Source organism: Plodia interpunctella, chromosome 17, assembly GCF_027563975.2.
Source record: "Plodia interpunctella isolate USDA-ARS_2022_Savannah chromosome 17, ilPloInte3.2, whole genome shotgun sequence".
Classification (NCBI taxonomy): domain Eukaryota; kingdom Metazoa; phylum Arthropoda; class Insecta; order Lepidoptera; family Pyralidae; genus Plodia; species Plodia interpunctella.
The window spans coordinates 4081763-4096060 of NC_071310.1; the positions used below are offsets into that span (position 1 = coordinate 4081763).

At 35.6% G+C, this 14298-nt stretch overlaps 2 protein-coding genes across 2 annotated transcripts; one reads left to right on the plus strand and one right to left on the minus strand.

Annotated features, from left to right (window-relative positions):
- Positions 1-2: 2 nt before the first annotated feature.
- On the minus strand, positions 3-14166 carry Naa40 (N(alpha)-acetyltransferase 40). Its single transcript, XM_053758143.2, has 5 exons — positions 13947-14166; positions 13455-13711; positions 13072-13230; positions 2654-2812; positions 3-2285 (listed from the first exon to the last, which is right to left on the minus strand). The coding sequence occupies exons 1-5, from the start codon at positions 13950-13952 to the stop codon at positions 2135-2137; spliced, it is 732 nt and encodes a 243-aa protein (XP_053614118.1). The 5' UTR covers positions 13953-14166; the 3' UTR covers positions 3-2134.
- Positions 5026-12966, plus strand: LOC128677365 (UDP-glucosyltransferase 2-like). The gene is made up of 6 exons (XM_053758140.1): positions 5026-5522; positions 7353-7820; positions 7911-8081; positions 9949-10180; positions 10418-10637; positions 12517-12966. Exons 1-6 carry the CDS (start codon positions 5352-5354, stop codon positions 12869-12871), a joined length of 1617 nt encoding a protein of 538 aa, XP_053614115.1. The 5' UTR covers positions 5026-5351; the 3' UTR covers positions 12872-12966.
- Positions 14167-14298: the final 132 nt, after the last annotated feature.

The following is a 14298-nucleotide window of genomic DNA, read 5'->3' on the forward strand; positions in this document are numbered from 1 at the left end:
TGTAAAAAATACCTAGTTATTTATTGTAATCAATTACAATGTTATAAATAAAATATTAGACAATGCACTGTATATACAACAATATGAATACAACACGTCATTTATTGTGAATGGAATTTTATTTACATATACGTTGCATATAAATATGAGTTATTTATTTTTGACATATGTACTACCTACATATGACATGACTTGCCGAATGCTCGAAATTTCTTATGACTATAAAAAATAAAGTTATAAAAAAACAGATGATAAAAAATATGTTACCAGTTAGTGATAATGTTTTACAAAGTTACATAGAAAGGAGAGAGAGAGAGAGAGAGATAATTCCTTCTCTATCATTTGCGCTCAGCCATAAAGCATCGCAGTTTTTATGAGTTGATGAAATACTACTCTTGAGTTTAACTCCGATTGAAACGTATAGTAGGTCATCCATGTGCTGAGCGCGTGCGCAGGTCAACGAACAATGTTTAGTGAATACGTGAATACCTACCTAGTTGCCGAGTACCGGCTTCGTGTGACCCGCAGATTAGCGGAGGGTGATCGCTCTTGCTATCTTATGATACTATGTATTTATTTATATTTGCAATTTAAAATTTAATTCATTTTGACATCAGTTTGTATGTTTGTACCCATGTTTTTGGCAAATAAATATTTTCTTTCTTTCTTTCTTTCTTTCTTTCTTTCTTTCTTTCTTTCTTTCTTTCTTTCTTTCTTTCTTTCTTTCTTTCTTTCTTTCTTTCTTTCTTTCTTTCTTTCTTTCTTTCTTTCTTTCTTTCTTTCTTTCTTTCTTTCTTTCTTTCTTTCTTTCTTTCTTTCTTTCTTTCTTTCTTTCTTTCTTTCTTTCTTTCTTTCTCTCTCTCTCTCTCTCTCTCTCTCTTTCTTTCTTTCATATTCAGCTTTTTTATTATTTTATCCTTATACATTATTCCTACTTATATACTTTCTATTTAAATAAAGATATATTCGAAACATTGGTGCTATTTCAGATCTGTCGGAAGCTTACAGGAAATACTTGTCGCAGGGCTGTATTATAAAGTTACTAGTGACATTAAAATAACACGGTTATTTGTCAATACGTTATATTTCTTACGACATAACGGCCGATATAGTTAAAATGATATTTTAACAATAACACTGGATATAAAGGGTCGTTATTTAGAACACAAATCACTGATTGATCCATTTTTATTATTAACTGTGCCACAAAGTATAATCATAGAGTTATGAAATAATAGACAGGATTTTCAAGGTATTGTCTAGAATAACCAACAAAACAAAATATTTTAATGTTAGCACGCTCAACATTTTTTTTGCAAATGGTGACTGATCAACTCGACTTACCAATCAGAACGCGCGGAATCCCCCTCCACAAACAAACATCATATAATATAATGCCTAGGGTTATTAAAATATCACTGGCACCGTCCCTTGAAATTACAATATCACGGAAGAGATCGTAAAATTATGAAAACCGGTCGCTATTTACAATCTCATATTAAAAATTCACTAGTGAAATTATTAAAACCACGTCTCTGATAAAATCCCTCCGACATATATAAAAAAAATTTTTGATTATCTTTTTTATGAATAGTTACGAAATTAACATAAAGACAATATGTTCATCTCTATGAAATTGTTACTCTCTCTCATCTGAGTGTTTTCTCGGATACTACCATCGCCGTAGAGCGTTGGAGTCGGTTATAAAAAAATAATAATAAAATACGGTTTAACATTAATAGCAATACAGTCTGTCTCTATAAAAAATAGAAAACTGTAAATTTTTAACGGACTAAATTGTATTGCCATTGCAATACCGAGAGCACACAACAACCTTATTTATTTTCCATTCTTTATAGACTGTAGCTACTGGTGTAGTACCATCTCTAATCGTTTCACACTCGAAAAATGCAGACAAAACTTTTGATAACAAATAAGACTTATTAAGTCTAACTTGAAAAATACGAATAATTCATAGTCAAAAACTCAATACTACTTCATTCAACTAGCGAATGTACACCTATCATGCTATTTTTCTAATCGCTGCTGCTACACCACTTACACTTACAGTTCGGAACTGGCATTATATTTGATTTGTATACGTTACAACACTATCACTACCCTAGACGCTGTACTATGAGTGCGCGGGGTTGACGTTGACCGCGCGCATGCTGTCGCTGAGGCAGGGCTCGACAGCGTCCTCTGTGCTGGCTGACGTCTCCTTGCTGAGAATCTCGTAGTGGGCCGCGTCTTCCTTCGGAGGACTCGTCTCATCTAGGCTGTACCTGCCAGGAATATATTTTTTTGATTTATTAATTTTATTGCATAAAATCTATAAGTACCAATAATATAATATAGCCATAGCCGTGGAAAATATTTAAGTGATAATTTAAGGCGATTTCCAAGTATGTAAATTCCTTGTCATATAGGAAATTGGTATACATCTTGGATCATTACACGCCTTGAATAACAGTTAGTGCAGTGTACATTAAAATACATTATATTAAAACATTAAGAATATCTAACCAGTGGTACAAAATCTCTTTCTCACTCTCTCATCTGAGCGTCTTCCCAGTCTCTTCCTGAGCCTTTGAGCGTTGGAGCCCATGCAGTGTCCGCAGTGGTACAAGTATTAGGAGAAGAAAGAACTAACCCGCAAGCCCTGAAGAAGGCCGCGGCGCCAGCGTTGTGCGTGAGCGCGGTGAGGCGCACGAAGCGCATGCGCGTCGCGCGCGCCAGCTTCTCCAGCACGACCAGCACGCGCTGCCCCAGCCCGCGCCGCCGCCCCGCAGCTTCCACTTGCACTTCGTAACTGCAACAAAAATACACTAATTAAATGCCATGATCGTGAAGAATCGAGACACAATGCACAAGTCTTATCCGGTAGGTAGACGAAGGGTTAAAAAACAAACACGATTGCCGTAAAAATATAGATCGTCATATCTCCAATTTCGATTATACAAGAGAAACACGTAATAAAAATACATGAGGAGAAACGGGACAAAGCTAATATCACCATCGCACGGACTGGCAAGGGAAAATTTGTATGACAGTTATTTCTCTTGTGGCTACGTTCACCTCTTGCCTTTCTTGGTCTATGATGATGGAGTCTAATCAATACCGTTTAAGTTTTCTAGGGTAATATAAGGTAACTAAGGATTCGTCATATATAGGTAGGTATACATGCAAAATCTGCAACGCGCGGTCTCCCATAGGCAGCGATGCCCACTGCCCATCAGGTGAGCCGTAAGCCTGTTTGCCTGCTTAAAAGAAAGTAATTATTGTAAGTAGTTTGTTTCGTGCTGTTGTAGAATTCTCGAAGTTATAAGGTACCTATTATGGTATAACGATTATGTAGAAATTTTTTGGAGCTTTTATTTTTATAGTAGAAATTTTAAATTTAAATTTTACAAACATTTAAAACGATGAACGTATTTACTGTGGTGCGACTGGACTGGACTGGGCGGTGCAATGTGACCTCTCGTCGGAAGAGTAAAGTCTCATTGATAGAGCAATAAAAGTAATTGGCAACACACAAGTAAACAAGTTATACATGCACATCACTACAAATATAAAACAAAGTAGCTTCCCGCTGGCGTCTTTTTGTACGCTTAGATCTTTAAAACTACGTAATGGCTTTCATCGAGGGTTTTATATATAGTGTGAATCCTGAGGAAGGTTTAGCTAGCTAGCATATCAAGTGTATATCTATACTTACTTTAAATGAAATTGTATAACGACCAGAACTGATAAGTGTCATAAGTTTGAGCAATCATTAAATAGATCATGTCTGTTGTATGAGACCACAATATTTATTTTATTCTGTTTTTTAGTATTTGTTGTCACAGCGGCAATAGACATTATCTGTGAAAATTTCAACTATTTAATTATCATGGTTGATGTGATTCATCCTGGTGACAGACGGACCCCTTACAGTAATAGACACTTTCTCAGTAATGCGTCTCGTTTTACCCAAATCCTAAAAATAAAGTTTTTGACTGGATCATTTCCATACTTTGGATATAAACAGGTACTATCTGGTATAAACTGAAGATTACGTACGCATACCATGAAAATGTTATGATGATGAATAATCGTATTGACCTGGACATTGATAAACTCTATGGTAGATACGCCACCGCCGCAGTTTAATTAACGACAATTCTTAATTAGCAGACGTACTCTCCGCAACTTTAATAATAAAAACAACACAATAAATATGCAATATATATAAATAACTTATTCATATCTCGTCGTTACTAAGTCAATAGCGATTTAGTTACATACCGAAACACTATGAGTTAAGATTGTGTCATTTTTAAATACAATCAGTATCATCAGTACTGATGCAAATTCTTAAGGTTCTTTGGCCAAATATTGGCAACGGGGCCCTATATGTAGTAATAATATAATGTTTCGTTGTTGAGTAACAAACTTTCGCGACTACAACGTGACTGAATTGTATTTTGTTGTACATTAACCTAAATAGTTACAGATTACTTATGCATAATTGTGTTTTATAATTTTAAATATTGCATGCCTGGAAGTGCAAACTGTATCTATATCTCGTATGTACGTACGCCTACTTTGACACTACGCAGTTATCGCAATAAATATTTTTGAGTTTGAGATCTATGTTTTTGCTCAGATACAGGCCGACATAATAAGGTTAATTAAAAAATAAGACATTAATTTTAAGTAATGGCTTTCAAATTTGTGTCTATTTTTTTAGGATTTGTCTTGTAATCTCTATTGAATAATATGTAATTGTAATATAAATTATATGTATGTTAGGCGATAATGTATTCATAATATGGGCCACTGACATAGTGTATTCATTAAAATTATTTATTATTTACTAACTGTTGCCCGTTATTTTCTTATGTGGTAAATTATTATCCTGAAAAGTAACCAGTATTGCTTTGCTTCGCTATTTATCAGACAGGATATTCATAGTATGATCGTATAGAAAGTACAAGTCAGTAACTTTTAGTTTAATTAAAATATGTATCACCAAATACTTTTACTTACAATTTTTTCCAAAAAAAAAATAGGAAAAATAGAAATGATTTGCATCAATGTTCTCTGGAGGCCACATATCAGGAGGAAACTATAGATTCACACGAGGTTAAGCACATTGGCTGTTAAATATAACTAGGCCCGCGACGTTCGTAATAGAAAACTAGACATGGGGTGAATGTAAGAATGACTGAAGAAAGTTTTGTCGCGATTAGGCGGGCTGCGCCCGGAGTAGCGGGCGTGCGGGCGGGAGACGGTGACGTCATCGCTTATCAGGCCGGGTCTGCGGGCGGCGAGCGGCGTCTGCGCAAACTGAGCCGAGCAGCAGAGAGATGCAGGTGCGGGTCTGCCTAGTGCTGATGTGCGCGGTGGCCGGCCACGCGGCCCGCATACTGGCCGTGTTGCCGACCAACACGAGGAGCCACTACGCCATGTACGGCCGGCTCGTAGACGCCTTGGCCTCCAAGCAACACCACCTCACTGTCATTTCGCACTTTCCAATGGTACGTACATATCCGTCATTTTATTTTATTAAGTTTCGGTAAAAATTAACAAGTTTACATTAGAGAAAAAAGGCCTTTTCTTAATAAGAGTTTGGTACGAGCCGCACGGTCAACTGCATGTCAAGTTATTCTGAACTATATGTAACGGTAATAGCTTAGCGCATTTGCAATGATTTTTGGTAGGTTAATGTTTTTTTGACTGTACATGAAAAAGAGATAAGTAATCTATTTATTTAAATGGTTGATGTAAATTCCAGACAATGACAATGTATACGATCAATGATACATTATACATTATCAGTAGTATATATATATATATATATATATATATATATATATATATATATATATATATATATATATATATATATATATATATTCCCCAAATATTTATATAATAAATTTTTACCAAAAAATGTGATAATATGATAAAATTCTTCCGTGGATACGAATATTTGGTGAGGTTTTTTGGAGACTAAGAAAAGATTTCCCAAAATTATCATGGGGAAGAAAAAATCTGAATTTTTACGCGCCTATAAACTCGCGAGTAAAATATATCCTACATTAATAAATTTAAGAAGTCGGAAATATCAGTACTTGAGACTTGTGTATTTATCTTGACTTTTATAAGAAATATAACAAACTGTAGTCTCGTAATCTCGGCCATACGATAGCTGCTAGACAGCGAGGAGACCCGTGACAAACTTATTGCCTACATCGCCATTCGGTGAGATAAATCAACAAAATATTTATCTTAAGAAAGCTTATAAGTTTATACGTTTAAAATTGTTTCTCGATGTTACCGACCAACCCAACTGGTTTAAAAAAAAATGTAATAATTATGTAATTATTCAACATTCTGAAGTGCTTTAGCTAATCATATGAAAATTAAATATCAATTATGGTAATGTGAATTTGATGATTACGATAAGTCAAAATTCATAACTATCACAGTTTGTTGCAATCTTTTTCAAGTACCGTCTAGCTGACATTACCTGGTCTGGTATCCCAAATATATCAGAGTGTCCAAATATCAAAATGTTATAGATCTAAGCATACATAGAGACAGACAGACAGACAGAGGCAAGAAGCGACTAAGTTTTATACTATGTAATAAAATAATAATAATGATGATGATAGCTAGGTAGATACCAAATGACTTAAAATTCTGAATATCAGCATTCGATCTTACATCTGTCAATCGAGCAAAAAAACTTATTGCATTCAATTGACAGATTCAGGATATTAACGAATCGACCAATAAAGCACAAGTTTGGATCAATAACTTAATCCTGCCGAAGACAAGAGCAAAGTCAAAATCATTGCTATATGTGTTGTTCCAAGCTTCTTTGGTGGTTTAAACATTCATACATGACACGTTGTAAACACGTGAATATCACTAGTTAGTATCGTAAGCTAAAAAACGGGTAACTGACCGAGAACTCTACAACGATCTTCGAAATGACACCAGTTCCATAAAATTTTTACAATGTCAATGAACTGGAGTCAAAAACTTGTCTTCCAAGGTGACGATCGGTCATTCATTCTTAAACATACTATATTTTATCAACAAAATATATTTTATCGTATTGTAGGTTTCGTTTTAATTAATCGTTGCCTATCTTGACTGTAAATATAATTAAAATGATACGCATTTGTGAAATTTACATAAGTACATACCTCCTCTAATATTGTTGGGTGTAGTGGCAGCTGATCAGAATCGTATGCCCTTTCACCTCCCCATTAGCCGCATCTTATCGCGCGGCACGCGTTGCACTCAGCGTAAATTATTTCCTACTAACACTGACGTTATATTTTTTTTTTCTTCAGAAATCCCCCCCACCAAACGTAGAAGTAATAAGCCTAGCCGGGACCATACCAGAGATTACCAACAACCTTACAAAGCAACACCATTCATTGAAGCCCAATTTCATGATAAACCTAGAGAATATAATGAAGGAATGTGTCGATGCGTGTGAAACGGTTTCCAAACTACCCGCAATCAAATCGCTACTTCATTCCTCAAGCAGTTACGACTTGGTGATAGTCGAAATATTTGGAAGCGAGTGTTTCCTTCCGTTCGGGCAAAGATTCCAGGCACCCATAGTGGGCCTTCTCTCTAGCGTTCCATTGCCTTGGTTAAATGAACAACTGGGGAACCCAGAAGCCACTGCATACGTTCCCGCCTATATGACACCTTTTGGTCAACGGATGAATTTGATAGAAAGATTTCTAAACACGATGTCTGTGATTTGGGCTAAGATTTTGTACAAATATAAGTCACAGATACCATCTCAGGTCAGTATATATGTATAGCTAAGTTGCGATAGCACTAAACTTCGGAACAAATGAAGCATATTAACCTATTTTCTTTATCTGCTGTTATAGACAATAGCTGATAAACTGTTCGGTCCTGGCCCTAAATTGGAAAGTCTAGCCCAAAACTACAGCCTGGTCTTATCTAACAGCCACTTCAGCATCAACGAGGTGCGCCCTTTGGTGCCGGGTATGGTGGAGGTCGGTGGACTACACTTGGACGACTCCCAAAAATTACCAAAGGTAAGTAATGATACAGTTGGAGGGTTATATACAAATTGCGTTACGTGTCATTCCCTATTATCACTCCGTCTGCGTCTGTAAGCCGTCTCCGGAGTCTCAACATCCCAACAGTAGGGGTTAACAGATAACCGATAGCTTATAACGTTGTCAGTTTTACGCAAATTAATTCACATCACACAAATGTGTAATTTTCGACCTTGATAATACGATTCTTCTTCATCAGCGGTATGTTTAGGAGTCGGACATAATTAAATCTATATCTAAATATAACATTCGTTATATTTACATATTGATCGTCTGTCAAAAACAGTATGTTTGTGTCAGACCTAACCAGCAGAAAGTAACATACATGTTACTTTCTTCGCAGGCTTATCAATTTAAATACATAAATTAACTACAATGTTATTGCTATATTTGTTATTTTGGCAGCCACAAAGTGAAGTAGTACCATCCCTGATATAAAAACGTACGTACGTAAAATTAAATAAATTACCTCCTACCATTAAATTACCTCCCTAATAATAACAACGAGCATTGCATAGCCTATACTCTAATGCATATGTGTCATCCCGATTATCTAATTGCGCTAATTAATATAAATACAGAGGCGGAAGCTTTTAAGATATAGTATATAGCATCTCTCGAGGAATTACAGCGTTGATAATACATAACTATATGTTATTAGGACGAAGATGTTATTCAACAAATATATGATAACCCCGGAGCGGTGCATTCTAGAAGCCGTGCATTAGCTAGCCCTTGATAAATAGGTGATTTATAATGTTATTGTTAACTGTCAAGAAACTGCAATGATAATGCATCAGACTTTGTTGGTACTAGTGTAAATAAAGAAGAATGATTTTAATATTTGTACATAAGGGTGATTTGGCATCAGGCATTTCGTCCGAGCAGTAGTCTTTCCAAAATGCTAGTAGTTTGTAGAAGATTATTATACGAAATGTGACGGTCAAACTTCTGAATAAATGCTTTGACTATGATGTTGACAACTGCTAGTGAACTACGGCCCACTTGGGATGTCATGAGCATTTTGTGCATTTAAGCATTAGCTTATATGCTGTAAAAGCTACTTGATAATAAGCTTCTAAAAATAAAGCATTACTTGAAAAACTAGACTACTATATACAATAGTAGAAAATAATGGGAATATGAAGAACTGATAATGATATTGCACAACCTTTTCGGATAAAAGAGAGGGAGAGCTCTGGAGAGCCGAAGAAATCACTAAGCGCAGCTCTTGTATGGTGTTTCTTCCTTGATGGTGCTACTCTCTCTACATAGCTAATTGCTTCACTTCTTGATACGCGACTTGCATACAGCTTGCATTACATAATATGTAAATATTCGCATAGAAAGCGTATCTCAACAGATTCTCAGCATAAAAGTTTTTGCTCAAGTCAAACCATTTTGTTTACTCGTAACTGCAGTGCATGCAAAAGCCGCGCGTTGTGTGGCCGACTATTAACCCACATCGACAAGTGCAATAGGGAACTATCTCGCGACCTGGGACCTACGACTCCTGACTCAACAGATACTGTCAAATGAATCGAGTTATTGCCAAATTACACGGGACAATCAATGAATAAATCGATGGCCTAGTTAGATCGGCGGTGTCTGAGAAATCATTGTTATTAAAATTTAAAGACTATAGAGAAATTAAGTATTACTACTTATATAGTATACTTTCATCGTATGTTGCATTTTCGTATTAGATTAGTCAGACCCATGTCAGACCAATAAACGTTTGAAATACCTAAAAAATCCGAGGTCAGACTAATGACATTTATTTTAGATTCAAATTAGATACGACCAGTGACTTTTTAAATGAAAATCTTTATTTATTTACCAGGATTTGAAATCTGTGCTAGACGCGGCAACGGAAGGCGTGATCTACTGGAGCTTCGGATCTATGTCGCGCATCGAGACAATACCCCGCGCAAAGCTGGCGCAGATCTTCGAAGCCCTGTCGCGGGTCAGCCAGACGGTCCTCGTCAAGATGGACCGCCGGATGCTAGCCAGGAACCTCACGGTGCCCGATAACCTCTATACCATGAACTGGATACCGCAATATGCCACATTGTGTAAGTTTAAAAAGTTGATTAGAGTTTAGAAAAAGTAAACATAATTTTTTTGCAAATATTTCTCGTTAATATAATGACGTAAAGACTGATTTTGGAATACCAAAAGGAACAGATGTCTCACGATTATATGTAAATGTTATGTATATTTTATTCTACTCATTAGTTTCACAGTTGTAAATGTTATCTTTCAAGATTCTATTAGAGACTACAAGTTAAACAAGTGCATCCTATTGGCAGGTCACCCTAACGTGAAGTTGTTCATATCTCACGGAGGCCTGTTGGGGACTCAGGAAGCAGTAGCCTGTGGGGTGCCCATGCTCACAGTGCCTCTGTACGCAGACCAGGCCCTCAACGCGCGCGCTATGAGCGACCGCGGCGTCGCCAGGACTGTCACATTGAGTGACACCTCTACCCACTCCTGGGCGGAGGCCTTGAAGGTCTTGCTTACAAATTCCAAGTGAGTTAAGTTTAATTAACTTTAAGTCTTGTTACAAATAAGATACTTTATCATTATGGCAGATATAAATTTATTAATGAGACTGGTACACAATAAAATGATGTTGATAAACATCACTAACGTTTATAATAGTGTAGTAATTAGATTCGTGGCTCCTAATAAGAAATGAAAAATTAGTATTTTATCTTCAGCTTTCGATAAACTGAAATTTAGTAATTACAATACTGTACTATTATTTTAACTAGCTAATGCTGATTAGTAAGAAGACCACCCAATACAAACTAGGTAATCGATTCCTTTTAAGTCAACGACACTTTTTTATTAAGGGCAATAGGTCTCTAATTAAAATTATCTGTGAGTATAGAGATATTTAGCATAAACAAGTCAAAACAATGTGCGGTGATGAACTAGCGACTTTGGTGGACATAATGTTTTTTGACGCTATAATATATATATTTTCCGTAGTGACTTCTTATATACTTATACGAAAAATTTTACAAGCATTTTATAACTTGATGTATTACGGTATGGTTTTGGACTAAGATAGATTTTACCTGCATACTTTTATTTGCCATATTTTAACGAGATAGAGAGATAGCGTTCGAGGTAATTTTATTTTAAGTAGTAAGTAGGACATTTTAATTTTTATACTGTTAAAATATTTTCCAGCCATTCTTATATTTATTATCGCTATCCGAGTTCGTGGTAACTAGGTACCCGTTTCGCGACATACAGCTCTGTTTACTCCGTGACGGATAAAGTCGTAGTACTGTAGTACAGATCTGTACCCATCGTAAATTTATTTATGTTCTTCTTTTCTGAATGCGTTATTGCTAACAGTTGTCAGATTTGATTCAGCTTTAGTCGCCTAAAGGTATCTAACATGACTTACGTCTTGCTGCCGCCATCTGGTGGCATGGCTATGTTAAAAGAATACTATATGTAATGTAAATGAAATCTAATAATATAAACATCTAACTTTTTGACATAATCACATTACTTATTTCTTATTACAATAATTTATCGATATTTTTATACATTTTAATTAGTATGACATTAAAATGCGATAGCAGGCGTTGGTGACAATGCTGGCAAAACGATAACCTTCAGCAGTCTCCTGGTGATAAGATCTGTAGCTTTCAATACGTTGAATTACAAATACGTGGAGGAAAATTAAAATTTTAAAATTTGTGATATGAAATACATTAATGTGTGCGATTTTTTGTATGGAAATTCAAGCATGCGTCGCAATTCCATACAAAAAGAACGTACGCGTACATATAGTACCTATATACTTCAGTGTCCACTGGCCTTAAACCGTCAGTGGACTGGACTGTTTTCTAGACAAATCATGCCAAACCTACAATTAACCTCAATAAATAATGTAAAAGACGGTCATTGCATCAGAGCCAAAAGTTTTCAGGCATCATACCCGTGAATGCAACTGAGAACATGCGAAAATGAGAAAGAAAATTTAAAAGACGTTGGACCTATATGTACAGCATAGCAATAATTAACATTAAGCTACTCGTACGTAGGAATGACGTAGCCAAAACACGAAGATATCACGAGATGTACACGACACATGTACTACCTATATCGGGTCTTATTGATAGTCGTTTTCGGCGATTAATTTCATTGTTCACTCACATAATTTGAGTACGCTTCATTCAATACACACTATAGGTAAATTAAATGTTAATATAGATATATTATGACTAACTGCGTCTCTATGTTCTTCGCTGTAGTGGGAAACATTATTTGGATCATAGTACTTACTTACACACAAACGAGGATACTAAACGCAAGAAAAATCAACTTCTCAGTAACAGTCAAACGTCAGCATGGAAATTAATTATTTCCTATTCTCAAATTCCAGATACAAGGAGAATTCTCTCAAGCTCCGGGACATATTCTTGGACCGGCCACTTCCTCCGCTGGAAACCGGCGTGTACTGGATCGAGTATGTGCTGCGACACAAGGGGGCAGCGCACCTGCGCTCACCGGCCCTCGACCTCACATTCCCACAGTACTTACTCCTAGATATAGTAGCCCTTAGTTTAGTTATAGCAGCAATGACCATATACATACTACATAAACTATTCAGATACCTATCCACTCGTTGCATTCGGTGGTTACCATCTCAGAAAATTGTCTTTGAGAAACAATTCTTCAGAAAAAACATCAAATTATTTCTATGTCTGCTTTGGAAGTACAAGGTGAAACCTAATTGACCAGTGCTCAAAGTTAGCCAGATTGTATTATATAATAATGTAGGTGTAAATAATTATGAGTAAGATATTTATGAAATAAAATTTGTTGTAATGTTTTTGTTGTATTAATTTACAGTTTTTGACTGTTTATATTAGTTCAATGCTGAGACTTAATAAAGAACCAGGATTGAAAAGTATGCCAACATAATAATTATGCTTACCAATATAGTACTGGCTCTCCAAAATCCATATCAAACCGGAAATGTGAAAATGCGAGTGGCATTCCATTTTTATTTTTAGCAATGAGGTACCATGCTAGGTCATCTGTCATCTCTTCCACCTTACGATCTTTATTCCAGCCCCATGCACAGGTCTCATATCTGTAAATAGATGTCCAAATGCCTTGTTAGCATTTTAGAAGAAGCCAGAAGTTGCTCTTAGGCTCATAAAATTTAACAAATAACTATGTTCTTGGACTGTTCAGTGCGAATCACATTACTGATTATATGCTTAATGTTTAGATAAAATAATAATTATAATTTTTATGATTATAGTCCATTGATCGATTAATATGATATATATACATTAGTGAATAGGTCCTTACAGCTTTTTCATATTCCGTTCAGTGAGATCTATTGCCCAATTTAAAACTTTTTTATCTAGTAGGGATGCCCTCTGAATATACATATCGACTTCTAGGTCATTTCCCTTGTATACCAACAGTTCCTTGCATAAAGAAGATAGGTCCTGCAGTTTGTTAGCGGAGTTGACGTAGGACATGCCATCAGCTATTCGACGTTGTTCCACTTTTCTTGCCTGACGTTTTTCTTTACTTTTATTTGAGGAAGCTGTTGATTTTTTCTGATGAACAAAGCAAACCCAATGATGAAAATTTACATATTCAAGGAAAATAAAGCATAACCTATAACTTCAATTTTTTATTATTTTAGTACTCTATTTTAATATGAATACAAATAACAATCATATTAATGTAGGAAATATAAAAATAAGTATTCTTTATGACAATTATTATAAGAAGAAACATAAAAATTGAGCACAGGATCATTTCCAAGTAGAATATCAAAATATTACTTACACCCATTTTCGTAGTGTTTATAAAGAATTTATCAATAATTACGCGTGCTAGTTTTGGCGTATTATAATAGTAGTTTATATTAGTTATCACAATCACAATAAAAACAAACGGGAAACGGCGGGAACTAAAGTAAGTACGTACAAAAATCAATCACCGACACAAAACAAACTATAAACAAACCAAACCAATCGTAGCGTAGAGTAGCGTAGAGAGAAGAGTGTCGATCATAGACAAATTACTTTACGACCAAGAATGAAAAAATATTACGTCGAGGTCGTACTCCATTGGCTACAATTTCGACGTGCGTATTTGACTAGCCAATAGTGTTGTCAAATGGCCGTCAATGGAGTCT